The sequence below is a fragment of the Pongo abelii genome, chromosome 9, assembly GCF_028885655.2.
Source record: "Pongo abelii isolate AG06213 chromosome 9, NHGRI_mPonAbe1-v2.0_pri, whole genome shotgun sequence".
NCBI classification, from domain to species: domain Eukaryota; kingdom Metazoa; phylum Chordata; class Mammalia; order Primates; family Hominidae; genus Pongo; species Pongo abelii.
In genome coordinates this window covers 34,055,523-34,073,758 of record NC_071994.2, presented here as the reverse complement: position 1 = coordinate 34,073,758, position 18,236 = coordinate 34,055,523, and the positions used below count along the sequence as shown (strand labels likewise).

At 40.6% G+C, this 18,236-nt stretch overlaps 1 protein-coding gene across 1 annotated transcript in view; it reads right to left on the bottom strand.

The window, feature by feature from the left end:
* CSTF3 (cleavage stimulation factor subunit 3) overlaps positions 1-11,363 on the bottom strand; it is a 76,870-nt gene extending 65,507 nt beyond the window's left edge. Inside the window, 1 exon segment of the mRNA NM_001133756.1 lies at positions 11,194-11,363. Coding sequence (NP_001127228.1) covers positions 11,194-11,220 — 27 coding nt within the window. The 5' untranslated portion in view covers positions 11,221-11,363.
* Positions 11,364-18,236: the final 6,873 nt, after the last annotated feature.

Genomic DNA, 18,236 nt, shown 5'->3' with positions numbered 1-18,236 from the left:
CAGCTACTTGGGAGGCCGAGGCCGGAGAATTGCTTGAACCTGGGAGGCGGAGGTTGCAGTGAGCCAAGATCATATCACTGCACTCCAGCCTGGGCAACAGATGGAGACTCTGTCTCAAACTTAAAAAAAAAAGAAAAGAAAAGAAAACAGGGCAAGTTTCCAATGCCCTTCTGTAACAAACTGCTTAGTGTAGCAAGAACAGCTGTCCCATGCTTATGCATCCCAAACACTTATTACTATAAAAAACTATCAAAATCCAGTTTGGCTTCTGAAATAATAATCTATAATCCCAATATCATTCTTCAGGCGATGTTAATGGGGAACAGGCGGGGACCCCAAATCAAAGGAGTAGAGCAAAAACTGGACTAGTTATCAAGGCATACATATTACCAATGACTTAATTTTATCTTCTCTGTGAATAACACAACCATGTACAACGGCTAAAAGAAAGAAGGCAGGGGGGCCAGGCACAGTAGCTCACGCCTATAATCCCAGCACTTTGGGAGGCTGAGGCAGGTGGATCACTTGAGCTCAGGAGTTGGAGACCAGCCTGGCAAAACTGCGAAACCCCATCTCTACAAAAAACACAAAAATTAGCTGGGTGTGGTGGCAGGTATCTGTAATCCTAGCTACTTGGGAGGATGAGGTGGGAGGATGGCTTGAGCCCAGGAGGTGTTGGCTGCAGTGAACCAAGATCACACCACTGCATTCCAGCCTGGGCAACAGAGCCAGATGCTGTCCCCCCCACCAAAAAAAAAAAAAAAAAAAAAAGTTTGAAAGTAGAATAAGCATATTATGTATTTAACCTTTTATAATTTCTTTTTTAGTACTGGCTTGAGATATGATTCACATACATACAATTCACCCGTCTGAAGTGTATAACTTAATAGTTTTTATTTATGAATATATTCAAGTTTACAGAACCATCACAAATTTAAAACAGTTTATCACCCCAAAGAGAAATCTGTACCTGTTAGCAGTCACTCCCATTTCCCTCCAATCCCTAAGCCCTGGGCAACTACTAATTTGCTTTGTCTCTAGGGATGTGCCCATATTTAATGTAATCATACAATATGTGTTCTTTTTGTTTCTAGTTTTCTTTTTTCTTTGAGACAGGATCTCACTCTGTCACCCAGGCTCGAATGCAGTGGCACAATCATGGCCCACTGCAGCCTCAACCTCCCGAGGTCAATCAATCCTCCCACCTAGACCTCCCGATAATGGACTACAGGCATGTGCCACCATGCCCAGCTAAATTTTATAATTTATAGAGATGGGGTTTTGCCATATTGTCCAGGCTGGTCTTGAACTCCTGGGCTCAAGCAATCCACCTGCCTCGGCCTCTCAAAGTGTTGGGATTACCACCGTGAGCCACCATGACTGGCCTTGTTTTGGCTTTCAGTTAGCATGTTTTCAAAGTTCATATTTTTGCATATATTAAGTACTTTTCTTTTGACAATATTCCATTATGTGCATATCCTACATTTATTTATGTATCAGCCGATGGACTTTGGATTGTTTCCAGTTTTGGCTATTATGAATAATGTTACTATGAACATTAGTGTATAAGATTTCTTCGTGGAGTTCATTTTGTGTGTTTTCCTTTTTCTTGGATATATACCTAGAAATGGAATGGCTAAGTAATGTGGCAACTCTTATGTTTTACCTTCTGAAAAACTACCAGACTTTAAAGGGGCTGTACTATTTTACATTTCCAGTGTATAAGGGGTTCTAATTTCTCCATATCCTTACCAACATTTGATATTATCTTTATTACAGCCATCCTTGTGGGTCTGAAGTGATATCTCATTGTGGTTTTGATTTACATTTCTCTGATGGCTATCAAAGTAGAGGGTCTTTTCATTTTCTTATTGGCCATTTGTACATCTTCTTTGGAGAAATGTCTGTTCAAATATTTTGCCCATTTAAAAACTGGACTTATCAGGAGTTTGAGACCAGCCTGGCCAACGTGGTGAAACCTTGTCTCTACTAAAAATACAAAAAATTAGCCAGGCATGGTGACAGGCACCTGTAATCCCACCTACTCAGGAGGCTAAGGTGGGAGGATCCCTTGAGCCGGGGGGGAGGGGCAGAGGTTCCACTGAGCCAAGATTGTGCCACTGCACTCCAGCCTGGGTGACAGAGCGAGACTATGTCTTGAAAAAATAAGAATAAATAAAATAAAAACTGGACGTATTATTATTACTTTTTAGAGGTATAGTTTTGCTATGTTGCTCAGGTTGGACTCCTGGGTTCAATCAATCCTCCTGCCTCAGCCTCCCAAATAGCTGGGACTACAGGCGTGCACCACCACACGTGGCTGGGTTTTTTCATTAATGAATTTTTACGTTAGAGTTACAAATCCCTTATCAGACATGATTTACAAAAATTTTATCCTATTCTGTGGGATGCCTTGCCACTTTCCATGTTTAACCGTCTGTTATGTGAAGCTAACTAACTCAGAGAAATAGAGCTTACGATCTTGGCTTCACAGACACGATGTACTATTCCAACTATTCTCAAACATTTTGTAAAGGATTGCTTTACACTCTTAAAAACTGAGGAGCCCGGGCCGGGCGCGGTGACTCATGCCTGTAATCTCAGCACTTTGGGAGGCCGAGGCGGGCGGATCACAAGGTCAGGAGTTCGAGACCAGCCTGGCCAATTTGGTGAAACCCTGTCTCTACTAAAAATACAAAAAATTAGCCAGGTGTGGTGGCACATGCCTGTAGTCCTAGCTACTCAGGAAGCTGAGACAGGAGAATCGCTTGAACCCAGGAGGCAGAGGTTGCAGTGAGCTGAGATCGCACCACTGCACTCCAGCCTGAGCAAGAGTGAGACTCCGTCTCCAAAAAAAATAATAATAACAATAATAATTGAGGAGCCCAAAGGGATTCTATCGTTACTTACATTAGAAATTAAAACAAAAAATTAAAGTATTTAATTCATTTAAAAATAATAAATTCCTTAAATATCAATATAAATATTTTACCAAAGGAAATTTTCCAAAATAAAAAGAAAAGTCAAAAGAATGGCACCATTTTACATTTTCATGATCTTTTAAATGTCTGGCTGAATAGAAGACATTATCTGCTTCTTTCAATCTGTTACAATATATTGTTTTAGATGAAAAATATGAAAAAATTTTAGCCTTGCAGTTACGTAGTTGGAAAAGGGAGGAAAGACCATTTTTAATAGCCTTTACATATAATTGTGGATAGGTGATGTAGCCTCTGGAAAGCCCTATGAGTTATGCTTTACTGAAACTCCTAACCACTTTCTTTCTATATGAGCTCATAACTTTTATTAGGAGGTTGTTAATGGGAAGGTGGGATGTGCAGAGGTGACAGACACTATCATGCTAATGACTGAAATAATATAATTTAAGGCTGAGCACAGTGGGTCACACCTGTAATCCCAGCACTTTGGGAGGCTGAGGTGGGAGGAGTCCTTGAGGCCAGGAGGTTGAGGCTGTGGTGAGCTATGACCATGCCAATGCACTGCAGCCTGGGCAACAGAGTGAGACCTCGTCTCTAAAAAAAATAGTAATGATAACAATAATAATAAAAATCTAATTTCTTCCATTTCGACCATGCAGGTAAAACAGACAAAAAAAAAAAAAAAAGATAATTCTCTTTCTCCAAATAGCTACTTTCATGATAAATTATAAGGGTGTTATATTAGGAGCCATATTGAAGTTAAGTTAAAGTAGGGATCAGGTAAAGTGATAACACAAAAGTATGAATAGAGGGGGAGAAAGATGGTAGATTGAAAGATTTAAGACAATGTAAGCTTTTTACTATGACCAACAGAAAAAGCAGAGTTGAGCCTCAACCCTGGTTTTATAATGAGTATTTCTCACTATTCAGGGTAATAACTAAATATATGGGGATGGGGAGCAGGTGGGCAGGAAATATCAGTAAAATACCATCCTCAAATATCTGCCATTTTTTCATCCACTTATTTATCAAGAATGTATTTTAAAACAACCAGCTATCATCTAACTCTGCGGTCTGCAAGCTTTTATTGACATAAAAACCACTGTGGTACTGTTTCAAATGAAGCTTCTCAGCCCCACTTAACAGTTAGGTTTGAAATCAGAGTTTACGTATCTATACTTTTATAAAGCACCTAATTATGACATAAATGGGCCATGGGCTCCACTTTAAGAAATATGTACCACCTCATCTATCTGTTCCACAAATGTTTTCCAAATGTCATGTTTCATTAAAAATAAGGTGGCAACAAACTTGTCATTCCAAGTGAATTTTTTGCTAAAATATTAAGAAAACTGAATATACTATATATTTGAAGTCTTAAGTCTCTCTCTGTGGTTAACTTTTTTTCAAAATTAAAAGTAGACCTGAGTAGCACTCTGTAAGATTTTCTCTTTTTTTTTTTTGAGATGAAGTCTCGCTCTGTCGCCTAGGCTGGAGTGCAGTGGCTCTACCTTGGCTCACTGTAACCTCCAACTCCTGGGTTTAAGTGATTCTCCTGCCTCAGACTCCCAAGTAGCTGGGATTACAGGTATGCACCACCACACTCAGCTAATTTTTGTATTTTTAGTAGCGACGGAGTTTCACCATGCTGGCCAGGCTGGTCTCGAACTCCTGACCAAGTAATCCGCCAGCCTCAGCCTCCCAAAGTGCTGGGATTACAGACAGGTGTGAGCCACAGTGCCCTGCTGAGACTTTCACAGAGGAGTAACCTAACTGATTCCATTCATGTGCCCAGATAATAAAGAACTATATGTGACAGGTGTCACACTGAGACCGGATATTAGGACCAGATGTCAGCTTGGTTCTGTGTTCCTTTACCAATGCAACCAAACCCTACTTCATGTTTGTTGTGAATGAAACTGAACATGTATCCTACAATACAAAGCTAATCCCTCCAAATCATCCATAGATTAAAAATCTAAACATACAAACAACTCAAAAACTTTAAAAAAAAAAGATCTTGGGCCGGGCATGGTGGCTCACACCTGCAATCCCAGCGTTTTGGAAGGCCAAGGCGGGCGGATCATGAGGTCAGGAGATCAAGACCATCCTGGCTAACACAGTGAAACCCCATCTCTACTAAAAATACAAGAAATTAGCCGGGCGTGAGGGCGTGGTGGCGGGCGCCTATAGTCCCAGCTACTAGGGAGGCTGAGGCAGGAGAATAGCATGAACCCAGGAGGCGGAGCTTGCAGCGAGCCGTGATCGTGCTACTCTGTCTCGAAAAAATAAAAACAAAAAAAATTAAAAATAAAAAAAAAGATCTTGGCTTAACATACTGGTTCAAATAATTATATTTACCATTATCTGCTTAGTAAACTTGCATATTCATCCCCTAGGAAACAAATAGCTACAAAATATAAATTAAAATCTTAACCGTTTGGAACTTAAAAGACGAGACTTCTTTCAAATATGAATAATCCAGACTTAATACACTAAATAAACTAAGTCAAACATTAGAAAAACATTAATTAGGACACACAGAAGCTTTGCCCTTCTGATTTTATTCAATATTTACTATTATTCAGTATTTACTATGTATCCTAAGTTGTCCATTAATCTAAAGATAGTTTAAACAACTGCCAACTCAAATCCCTTTTTTAGCCCAATTCTCACACCACTACCAACTGTCCAACAAAACAAAACAAAAAGACTCAAATTCACAGGTAGGTCCTATCTAAAGAGAAAGATTCAGAGACATGGTAGAAAAGCTTAAAATCACTGTCACCAAATTGAAGGTTTATTTAAAAAAAAAAAAAAAAAAGCTTAAAATCATGAATTGGTATGAGCAATTGTCCGATTAATAGGTAAAAACACCCAAATACAGATTTTGCCCTTCTGAAGGTCTATCTGGGATGTAAATGCCTACATTCCCTGAAATAATGTTGAAGGAATGCAATATCACCTAACACAGAACCTTTCTGTTGTATCTCTAAGAAAAACCCAATTCTCATTCTTTAAGCACAGAGCAATTTCTCTTAGGAACAACTGTCCCCAAACAGAATATCTGATAATGCTCCAGTTTCCTAAGAAATATCAACAATAAAAATCAAATCAATTTGCCTGCCCAAAACTGTTACACCAAACAAGCATCACTAAAAATAGGAGGGAGAAAACTAGGAAAGGCTGTTACAGAAGGATTTTGGAAAAAATAAATCCAAAAAAACAAATTGTCCAACACACATAGTTGGCTTTTTCTCTGCCTCTTCTAACCCCTATACATATGCACCTTGACTAAAATTGGCGATACTGTTACTTCTAAACAGCTTAAGTACTAACGGTTACCTAATGAAATAAACCAGGTTTCAGGTTTCAACGCTGTGGGTGTTTCAACTTTTTCTTTCCTTATTAATAAGTATATAATAGGACACATACTCTTCATATTTTCTAAATCTTCCCAAAATTATTTTTCACTAAAAACACATATTTATGAGCCTAAATGCTCCTTTAAGAACTACCAGCAATTAATTTGTGCTTCTTAGAGTCATGTAGCTTTTCCAAGCTGAGGATCATTTGGCTTGTATTTTAGGCCTTCCAAATTCCAGGATAGGTTATATATTGTTTAAAAGGTGAAATGTGGCTGGACTCACACCTGTAATCCAACAGTTTGGAAGGCTGAGGCGGGAGGATCACTTAAGTCCAGGAGTTCAAGACCAGCCTGGGAAACACAGTGAGACCTTGTCTCTACCTAAATAGTAAATAAATAAAATTTTTTAAAAGATGCAAACTTAATCCATTCATTTACTGAATACCTTTAAGCATCAAAATATTATTTCTTAGGTCTTTAAGACATAAATATGAATAACGTCATCTCTTCAACTCAAGAAGCTCAAAACCCAATGGAAGATGTCTAAATAACAGCATATTAAATGCCTTAAGAGTAGTGCACAAGGTTAAATGGACCTAAGAATGAGATCAAAAGTTGAATCAGGCATTTAAAAAAACAAACACCACGGGCTGGGCGCAGTGGCTCACGCCTGTAATCCCAGCACTTTGGGAGGCCGAGGCAGGCAGATCACTTGAGGTCAGGAGTTCAAGACCAGCCTGGTCAACATGGTGAAACCCCATTTCTACTAAAAATACAAAAAAATTAGCCGGGCATTGTGGCATGTGCTTGTAATCCCAGCTACTCAAGAGGCTGAGGCAGGAGAATTGCTTGAACCTGGGAAGCGGAGGTTGCAGTGAGCCGAGATCGCACCACTGCACTCCAGCTTGGGCAACAGAGCAAGATTCCATCTCAAAAAAACAAAAAACAAACACAAAAAAACAAAACCATGAAATAAATAATACAGCCATAATTCCACACAGAAGTCATATGTTTGTTAGGGGGGTAAACCTATAGGCAAGTAGTTTTTTCACCATTAAAGTGGCAAAAACAATAAGCAAGGAGCTTCAGAAGAGTACCCTTGAACACTATAAGGTAATTCCAATAGCTCTCTACATGCAAAATTGAACTTCCTTACTAGAGTTGAAAAAAAAAAAAAGTCACAGCAATAAACTTTTAGCAGTGATTTTGCTTGTCTGCAATAATTTTCCTCTGTTAGGGGGCACAAATCACAAATCTTAGCACCAAGAGAAAAATGACTATCCATATATTTTAGTAACAAATTTAAGATAGTATCAGGTTTATTCTACAAACTTGAACTTCAATGCTACTAAAAGGCTAAATCTACATCTGCATCTTGTAGGACTCTTTGTCCACCCCATCCCTTGGCATTTTTCCAAAGCAAATCCATGATTCAGTGGTTTTAATTTTTTCTTACTATTCTTTAGTTTCATTGAGTTTATTTTTCTCATCCATGATTTCAGGTTATTTTGGATACTCTCTTTTCCTCCAGATTTTCAATAGTCTTAAACATCAAGCAAGGTACAGCTCATTCATATTTTCCATCCTTAAGGTGTTATTTAATGGCTATTTTAGTTGAAGCTGAATACAGTATCTAGGATTTGCTTCGAAGTAATGGCGGTGAGAGAAACAAATGAAGTCATGGAGGAAACAAGATTAGCCATAAATTGAAGCTCTATGACAGGTACTTCATATATTATACTATTTTTCTTACATGTTTGAAATGTATTATTAAAAAGTTAAAAGGCTATATGAAAATGACTTCCTTGTTGACAATCAGATGTCTAAATTGCCTTTCAGACTGAAGGAAAAGATGTAAGAGCCACCAAAAAGGTGTGGACAAGTTGAGCGTGCAAAATAAAAATGGCTATCACTGATACTAACACACTAAGAGAAATCCATGAATCCATAGCGATACTTAACCTTTCGGAAGAAAAAAAGTCTTTTTTGCAGAAAGTATAAGCCAGTAAACAGACACAGACCAACAGAGTTGTGGGTTTTAAAAACAAAACCAAACCACCATTTGCTACTTCCAATGTAAGAGCTGATTTAGTCAAGATTTATCAATTGATAACTAGGTATAAGGTGATTTTAAAGAAAACGGTATCAATTCAGATTATTAACTGCAAAGGGGAACATGACCCTTAACAATGAGAAGATCACCCTAAACCAAGTGATCAAACTTAACCATCCTCACAGAACCCAGCGGAAGTGCCTGCTAATGTAATGATATAATGTTAAGTATTCTATCCAAAAACACTTAACCCAAATATCAAGGCTGAGTATAGACCTAACTGTAAAGTTTTCAGGAAATACAGATGAAGGGACAAGTTAAATGACATCATCAACCCCCAAACCAAAAGCAAGCAAGCAAACAAACAACAAAAAACAAATACACCCAGAAAAGCAGTGTTAAGTGCTCCCGACACTTCAAATAGACAATAGCCCCAAGGGAGAAGAATGGTGAGACTACCTAAGAGACATAAGTAAATGATTGAATATGTAAATCTAGATTGATTCTGGTTAAAAAAAAAAAATCACATTCTTGGGACAAGTGGGGAAATTTAAAGAAGGACTAGATTTTAGAAATATTATTTTCTTGGGTGGGGAAATGGTATGATGGTTATGTAACAACATTTTGCTCTTATATATAAGAGAATGCTGAAATACGTGGGGCTGCAATGTGTCAAAATAATTTCAAATAAACATGCATGGACCAGGCGTGGTGGCTCGTGCCTGTCTGTAATCCCAACACTTGGGGACACTGAGGTGGGTGAATCGCCTGACCCCAGGAGTTCGAGACCAGGCTGGGCAACATGGTGAATTCCTGTCTCTACAAAGAAAACACACAAAAATTAGGCCAGGTACGGTGGCTCACGCCTGTAATTCCAGCACTTTGGAAGGCAGAGGCAGGCGGATCACTTAAGGTCAGGAGTTCGAGACCAGCCTGGGCAACGTGGCGAAATCCCCGTCTCTACTTAAAATACAAAAATCAGCGGGGCATGGTGGCGGGCGCCTGTAATCCCAGCTACTCGGGTGGCTGAGGCAGGAGAATCGCTTGAACCGGGAGGCGGAGGCTGCAGTAAGGCGAAATCGCGCCACTGCACTCCAGTCTGGGCGACAGAGCAAGGCTCCATCTCAAAAAAAAAAAAAAAAAAAAAAAAAATTAGCTGGGCATGGTGGCGCGCGCCTGTACTCCCAGCTACTCAGGAGGCTGAGGTGGCAGGATCACAGAGCGCAGGGAGGTAGAAGCTATGGTGAGCTGTGATAGCATCACGGCACTCTAGAGTGAGTGACAAAGACCCTGTTCTCAATCTATCAGCATGGGGAGATAAAGCAAATATGGCAAGGCTTTCAACTGTTGATTCCAGGTGAAGAGTTGTCCTACAGGTGTTCACTGCACTTTTCTTTCAACTTTTCTCTATGTCCTAAACTTTGCACAATAAAGCCTTTGGGGGAAATTATTTTTCTATAAATTTTCACCACCATCTGTCCCATTGAAACACCACAGTTCTAAAACATTCAAGAGGTCATGGTAACATTTCCGTGTCTTTGTAATTTTAGATAAATTCTAAGAATTAACAATGAATTTCGGAAACTTTCAATGAAATCTCAGTTCATTAGTCCTTCACTTTCAGATGACAAATACTAGATCAGAAAAGGGGTAAACAGTTTTGATACAGTCATTTTAAGACTTTGCATGCTTGGGCATGCTAACACTATGTAAAATGTAAATAGTGCGAAGATTTCTGGACTGAAACCAGTCCTCGGGCAAACACAAAACAATTTAATCAAACTGCCGACATAATGAAATCTACAGTCTTACAGACTATACAATAGAACGCTCCTATTTTGCCTCATCTCTGTCAACCTCCAATAACATCTTCCACGTTATAAGCTAGGGAACCTGAAAAATGAAAACCTAAGTGCATGTCGTTGCTATGGCAATGGGAAATTTCAGGAAATTGAGACTGCAGGCTACCTAGCCTCCATTTTAGAAACTGTATTTATCTAAACACATCAGGACTTACATCGAAAAACATATTTAATGGCATCTTTCATAACTATTTAGCTTCCTCTTTCACACTAAAAGGTAAATACTATCCTACAAAATTCTGAATACAAAGAGCAAAAGAAACAAATCACACTGATCTAACCTAAAAGTGTGAATTTTTAAATATTTAGTTGTCACTCATATTTACTATTAAAACAGATGCTTTTATTTACAGTGGCCAAAACAGACTTCTCGTTTTCAACTTATCATATACCTGCAATGTTTATGTAGCTGGAAAAATAAAAATGAAATGTGACTAAAAGAGAGAAAAGAAAACGAAAGAAAGCCACAAAATTCCCAAAACCTCAGCATAACTTGCTTCTTTCTTCACTCGCTCTCATTAAGTCTTAATTCTCCAGATTAGCTTCGTCTCAAATATTTCTCAAACTAGTAACCTATTTCTGGGTACAGTATATTTGGCGGGGTAAAAGAAACACTGTCAAGTTTTTCTAAAACGGCGGGTGCGCGTTAAAATAATTCCTATCCACTCTAATACCAAAACGATATCAAACGAAAGCATCCCATCTGGAGTAGTCCCATGAATCTAAATAGGACGAAGCAGCCTACCACTATTGTCTAAATCAAGTATTTACTCGTATTCATGCCTGAGAGAGAAGTAAAAAAAAAAAAATTAAATCTTAGATCTTGCTCCTCATTCCCACCACTCTTCTATATACCCTGTCCCTCGGGTTCACTAGACCCAATTCCTTCCTCAGGCGAACAAGTCTGGAGCAGTCGGAGGAACAGACGTGGAGAAGAGGTCGCCACGAGGCCCCACCACTCTCCTTCCTCACCTGCTCCGTGGCTCCGTCTCCTGACATGGCCTCAGCTGATTACAACGTGCGCACTGACCGTCGACGGGAAGCTAGAAAAGAAAAATTAAACTAAAAACCACCCCCAAATCAGTAAAGTTACCCCCTGCCCAGCTGAGCCAGACCGCCAACACCAATCGCCACCGCCCACTCAGATATGAATTAAAATGGCTGCGCCCCTGCCGGCCGAGGAGGAGGTGTGTGGCTTCCGCATTAACTTCCGGGGCAGTGGGCGGGGCTAATTTCGCGACTCTGGTTATTCCGAGCGTGCAGAAAGCAACGAGATCCCGGGGCGGCCCCAATTCCTGGGCTGACGTCACTACCCTGGCCTGGAGAGGCTGTTGCTGAGCCGGCTCCAACCGGCTGGAAGGCGGGAAGCTGTTTCGCTCGGAGGCTCGCGCGCTTTTTGGAATTCAGTTATCAAGCTTTAGAGCCTGGCTACTCACAGTTGAAGCCTGATTGCTAGTCAGCAATGCTAAGCGTTAAATGCCTCCTATATTTAGGGGATGAGGACTCCGTGGAGATTTTCTCTGGTCCCAGCTCCTGCTTTTTACTTTTCTTGGGGGTGGGAGGGGATAGATCAAGGCCCCATTAATTTTTACTGCCACCGTCGACTCTTGTGTAGAAAGCTTTTAAGGCTGTGAGACCTGGGTTTTCAGCTCAACATCTCAGCATGGTTCCTTGACTGCAAAGTAGGTATAATTGTTTGGAGCCTAGACTGCTTGGATTTTAACGACGATAAGTAACTCTGGGAATTAAACTTCGCACCTCAGCTTTCTGGCCTATAGATGGGAATAATAATAGTACCTGCAACTGAAATAAATTACACATAGAAAAGTGTTAGAACAGTACCTGGCATTAAGATTAAATGAGATTGACCGGGCGCGGTGGCCCACGCCTGTAATCCCAGCAGTTTTGGGAGGCCAAAACGGATGGATCATTTAAAGTCAGGAGTTCTAGGCCAGGCGCGGTGGCTCACGCCTGTAATCGCAGCACTTTGGGAGGCCAAGGCGGGCGGATCACGAGGTCAGGAGAACAGAGACCATCCTGGCTAACACGATAAAACCCCATCTCTACTAAAAATACAAAAATAAAATTAGCCGGGTGTGGTGGCGGGCGCCTGTAGTCCCAGCTACTCGGGACGCTGAGGCAGGAGAATGGCGTGAACCCGGGAGGCGGAGCTTGCAGTGAGCCGAGATCGTTCCACTGCACTCCAGCCTGGGCGACAAAGCGAGACTCCATCTCAGAAAATAAATAAAGTCAGGAATTCAGGACCAATCTGGCCAACTTGGTGAAATCTCGTCTCTACCAAAAGTACAAAAAAAGTAGCCGGGCGTGGTGGTTTGCGCCTGCAGTCCCTGTTACTCGGGAAGCTGAAGCAGGAGAATCGCTTGAACCCGCGAGGTGGAGGTTGCAGTGAGCCGAGATTCCAGCCTGGGCTACACAGCGAGACTCTGTCTCAAAAAAAAAAAAAAAAAAAAAAAAAAAAAATTTAAATGAGATTAAATTTTCTCAAACTGCTCTTCCATTTAAGCGTCATCGTAAGATGTCTGCAAGCATTTCTCGCCTACGGGGGTCCGATGCCCTAAAATAACCTAGTGAACTGTTCGCAGACTTGCCTTATTCTTTTAGGTCTCCTTTCCTCTGCTCAAACTTACACTTACTCCCTTTCCACAGGCTGAAATCTTACCCTTAAAATAATCAGACACATGAGCAAAAGATATGTATTATCAGATGTTCATTGCACCATCCAGCAATGGAGGACTGGTTAAAAATATCACAAGATTTATCTCTGCAATGGAATGTCACGCAGCAAACTGATGCTAATGTACGATGACTGACAGAAAGGCAACCACCGTATTAAATGAAGAAAAGCAGAATATGAAAGTGTTTTACGTATATATACTTACCACTTTAGCATCCTAATCCGAAAATCCAAAATCTGAAATACTCCAATGAGCATTTCCTTTGAGAGTCATGTCAGTGCTTAAAAAGTTAGATTTTGGAGCATTTTGAGTTTTGGAACATTTAGGTTTTTTTTTTTTTTTCTCTTGAGGCAGAGTCTTGCTCTGTCGCCCAGGCCAGAGTGCAGTGGTGCGATCTCGGCTCACTGCACCCTACACCTCCCAGGTTCAAGCGATTCTCCTGCCTCAGCCTCCCGGGTAGCTGGGATTACCGGCGCGCACCACCACGCCCAGCTAATTTTTGTATTTTTTCTTTTTCTTTTTCTTTTTTTTTTTTTGAGACGGAGTCTCACTCTGTCGCCCAGGCTGGAGTGCAATGGCACAATCTCGGCTCACTGCAAGCTCCCAAGCTCCGCCTCCCGGGTTCACTCCATTCTCCTGCCTCAGCCTCCCAAGTAACTGGGACTACAGGCGCCCACTACCGCACCTGGCTAATTTTTTTGTATTTTTAGTAGAGAAGGGGTTTCACCATGTTGGCCAAGCTGGTCTGAACTCCTGACCTCAAGTGAGCCACCCAACTCGGCCTCCCCAAGGGCTGGGATTACAGGCGTGAGCCAACGCACCTGGCCCAGATTTTTGAATTAGGGATACTCAACCTGCTATATATATATATATATTTTTTTTTTTTTTTTTTTTTTTTTTTTTTTGACACTGAGTCTCGCCCTTTGACCCAGGCTGGAGTGCAGTGGTGTGATCTCGGCTCACTGCAACCTCTGCCTCCTGGGTTCAAGTGATTCTCGTGCCTCAGCCTCCTTAGTAGCTGGGATTACAGGCTCCCGCCACCACGCCGGGCTAATTTTTGTATTTTTAGTCAAGACAGGATTTCATCATATTGGTCAGGCTGGTCTCGAACTCCTGACCTCAGGTGATCCACCGGCCTTGGCCTCCCAAAGTGCTGGGATTACAGGCGTTAGCCACCACACCCGGCCTCAACCTGTATATAGCTTAAAAGAATTAAAAGTGGTTATATCTACATTGTGTGTCACATAAATTTACTCTTTTTATCTGTTTTCTGATTTTTATTGAACTGATGTAAGAACAACAAAGTCTTAAAACAGTATTCATACTCCATCTTTCAAAGTTTGTCTCAAATGCCATTTTTTCCAGTTTGTTGTTTTGTTTTGACAGGGTCCCCCTCTGTCGCCCAGGCTGGAGTGCAGTGGCACGATCTTGGCTCACTGCAACCTCCGCCTCTCAGGTTCAAGTGATTCTCCTACCTCAGCCTTCTGAGTAGTTAGGATTATGGGCACCTGCCACCATGCCTGGCTGATTTTTGTATTTTTAGTAGAGACAGGGTTTCACCATGTTGCCCAGGCTGGTCTTGAGCTCCTAGACTCAAGCAATCTGTCTGCCTTGGCCTCCCAAAGTGTTGGGATTACAGGCGTAAGCTATGGCGCCTGGCCCTCATTTTTTCCAGTGTTTTTAACAAATATGGAGATAAAAGTTTAAATAATAATGCAATGAATACCTGTATACCTACCACCTTGATTAACATTTTAGTGTGTTTGCTTTATATGTATGTATTTACGTACATAGTTTTTTTTGGCAGGGGGAGCCAGATTGTTTTTTATTTTTATTTTTCTGCCTAGAGTCTTTTAGTATTACAGTTTGAGGTTTTGTTCACAGAATAATATGAAAATAAATTACAGACATTGTGACAATCCCAAAATGGTCAATTTGTGTTTTCTGTGAATAATGACATTCTCTTCCATATTCACATAAGATATAAAGGGGCTGAGTGTGGTAGCTCACGCTTGTAATCCCAGCACTTTGGGAGGCCAAGGAGAGAAGATCACTTGAGCACAAAAGTTTGAGACCAACCTGGGCAACATCGCATGACCCCTCTACAAAAAATTTAAAAAATTAGCTGATTTTGGTGTCACATGCCTGTGGTCCCAGCTGCTTGGGAAATGGGAGGATTGCTTGAGCCCAGGAGTTAAAAGTTGCAGTGAGCTATGATCACACCACTGCACTCCAGCCTGGGCAACAGAGAGAGACCCTGTTTCAAAAAATGTAAATTGATGATTAGAAAAAAATCATAAATAGGCCGGGCACGGTGGCTCACGCCTGTAATCCCAGCACTTTGGGAGGTTGAGGTGGGTGGATCACACGGTCAGGAAATCGAGACCATCCTGGCTAACATGGTGAAACCCCATCTCTACTAAAAAATACAAAAAAAAAAAAATTAGCTGGGTGTGATGGGGGACACCTGTAGTCCCAGCTATTGGGGAGGCTGAGGCAGGAGAATGGTGTGAACCTGGGAGGTGGAGCTTGCAGTGAGCTGAGATCTCGCCACTGCACTCCAGCCTGGGAGACTGAGTAAGACTCCATCTCAAAAAAAAAAAAAAAAAGAAAAAAAATCATAAATAGAAAGATTTGGTCACAATAGCAATAACAACTATAAAACATCCAGGAACAGCTCTTTTCCTGGTCACCTATGACTTCCCAATTGCCAAATGCAGTGGTCAGTTTTAGTCCTCTTTATCTTATGGGATTCTACCAGCAGTATTTGATGAAGTTGATCACTCCCTTCTTTTGGAACCTTTTTTTAAAAACACACACACACACACAACAAAGTCTTAACAATGAAAATAAAAATAAATAAATAAAACAAGGTCTTGCTTTCACTCAGGTTGGAGTGCAGTGGCACAAACCATGCCTCCCTGTGGCCTCAAGCTCAAGCAATCCCCCTGCCTCAGCCTCCCAAGTGACTAGGACTACAGCATGCCCCGCCGTGCCCAGCTAATTTTTAAGTTTTTTGTAGAGATGAGGGTCTCGCTTTGTTGCCCAGGCTGATCTCGAACCCCTGGCCTCAAGTGATCCTGTTGCCTCGGCCTTCCAAAGTGCTGGGATTATAGCTATGAGCCACTGTGTCCAGCCTGGAAACATTTTCTTCACTCGACATCCAGAACACAAGTCTATTGGTTTTGCAACTACTTTTTTGCCCACAATTATGTAAGTGTGTGTGTGTGTGTGTGTGTGTGTGTGTTTCAGCCAACATCATTCATAAAACAAATACAACACTATTAGCACACATATTGCAATATTTTTGTGACTATGAATTTTGCCAATTGCAATGGTTCCATGAATCCCCCAGGTGGCAGACAAATACAATTTCCATCTAACAATTAAACAAACTTGGTAAGAACATTGCTTCCTTATCATGAATCCTTCAGAAGTATTAATCAGAATTTTAGAATACGGTCCATTTATCATATGATTAAGAAACTGACTACTTATAATTTACCTGAGAGTTTTATTAGAAACATAAATGGAAATTATTTAATTGGTGAACAATCATTGTAATTAAACACTCTCAAAAATACATATTTTATGTGATTCATCATCCCAAGCACTTAGAAATGTATCTGCTGGCTATGAAAACTAGTTTTGGAATTTTCTTTGGAATCTGAAAACAAAAATCAATTAAACATCACTTATAATAAAGCAAAAAGCTCTTAACCAACTGATGGGATTTTTATTTTTATTTTTATTTTATTATTTTTTTGAGACAGAGTCTCACTCTGTCGCCCAGCCTGGAGTGCAGTGGTGTGATCTTGTCTCACTGCCACCTCCACCTCCCGGGTTCAAGCGATTCTCCTGCCTCAGCCTACTGAGCAGCTGGGACTACAGGCTCATGCCACCACGCCCAGCTAATTTTTGTATTTTTAGTACAGACGGGATTTCACCATATTGGCCAGGCTGGTCTCGAACTCCTGACCTCATGATCCACCCGCCTCGGCCTCCCAAAGTGCTGGGATGACAGGCGTGAGCCACCATGCCCAGCCTGGGATTTTTAAAATTCTTTGGAGATTTCTACGGTTATTTCTTATTTAAAACTCATGCATGTCATAGTTAAAACTGGTCATAAAAGGCTGGGTGTCTGTTCTACTTGATATACTATATACACTTGCTATAAATACGTTGTGTACTCTCCCCTCCTCATTCTAACAGCTGTATTTTCCTAATGTTTCTTTATATTTTGATCTATTTTACAGAAAACGTTAACATGCCTGTGACTACAGCTATGTAGAGGGACGGGCAAATATTTTAACAGCTTGTGTGAGAGGGACACAAATATATCTGGGATTGTATTTTTAAAGTATGTATAGCACTTCCAAATAATGAATTCCCTCTGTAACATGAGGAAACTGACTGGAATGACTATTGACTCATCTTCAATTAGAATGTTGGTTAAACACATCTTACACATATTTCCTAAATTTAATTGACTCTATTGCTTGAGTTTAAAATTATTTGAAAAATAAAATAACTGGAGATAATCGGTTGAAAAGCATGAGCATTGCTAAATTATCTTCATTATTCTAAGTGTTTTTAAAACTTTCTTAAATCATCAAAATACTAAAACAACATTGGAAAAAACTGAGAGAAAAAAGCTAATCATAATCTCACCACTTTGAAAAACTATTTTTATTTCTCATAGTCCCTTTTTGTCTTCAATTACATGCATACACTTTTGTCCATTGTAGTAAATGTTAGGCATATATAATTTTTATTAATGTGGAGGGCTATTTGGGGTTTTATTTTATTTATTTAGAGGCAGGAGTCTCACTCTGTTGCCCAGGGTGGAATGCAGTGGCACAATCATAGCTCACTGCAGTTTCGAACTCCTGAGCTCTATCAAGGGATCCTCCTGCCTTGGCCTCCCAAAGTGCTTGGATTACAGGCGTAAGCCAACCTACCCCGGCCTATTTTTGCTTTTAAAAGATGTGGGACCTATGCTAACTAGTATGACATAGACTCTTCTACCTCCTATTGTCCTCCTAAGAGAAGAAGCTAAATACCTCTGTCTAGGGTGGACACTTGAGTCAGAATCTACCCAGTAGATGCACTCCACACTGATTAATTAAACAGTCTAACGTACTTAAAAGATTAATGCTCAAAGGAGAGAGAGAGAATATGTGGACACTGGTGTAGTCAGTCCTAGAATTGCCTTGGCTGTGAAATGGCTTGTAATTTTAAACCATATATGTCCTTACGGTCGAACCCTTTTTCCCTAAGACTGAATGAACGTTTGTTCTTTGGAACCCAAAGTGTCAC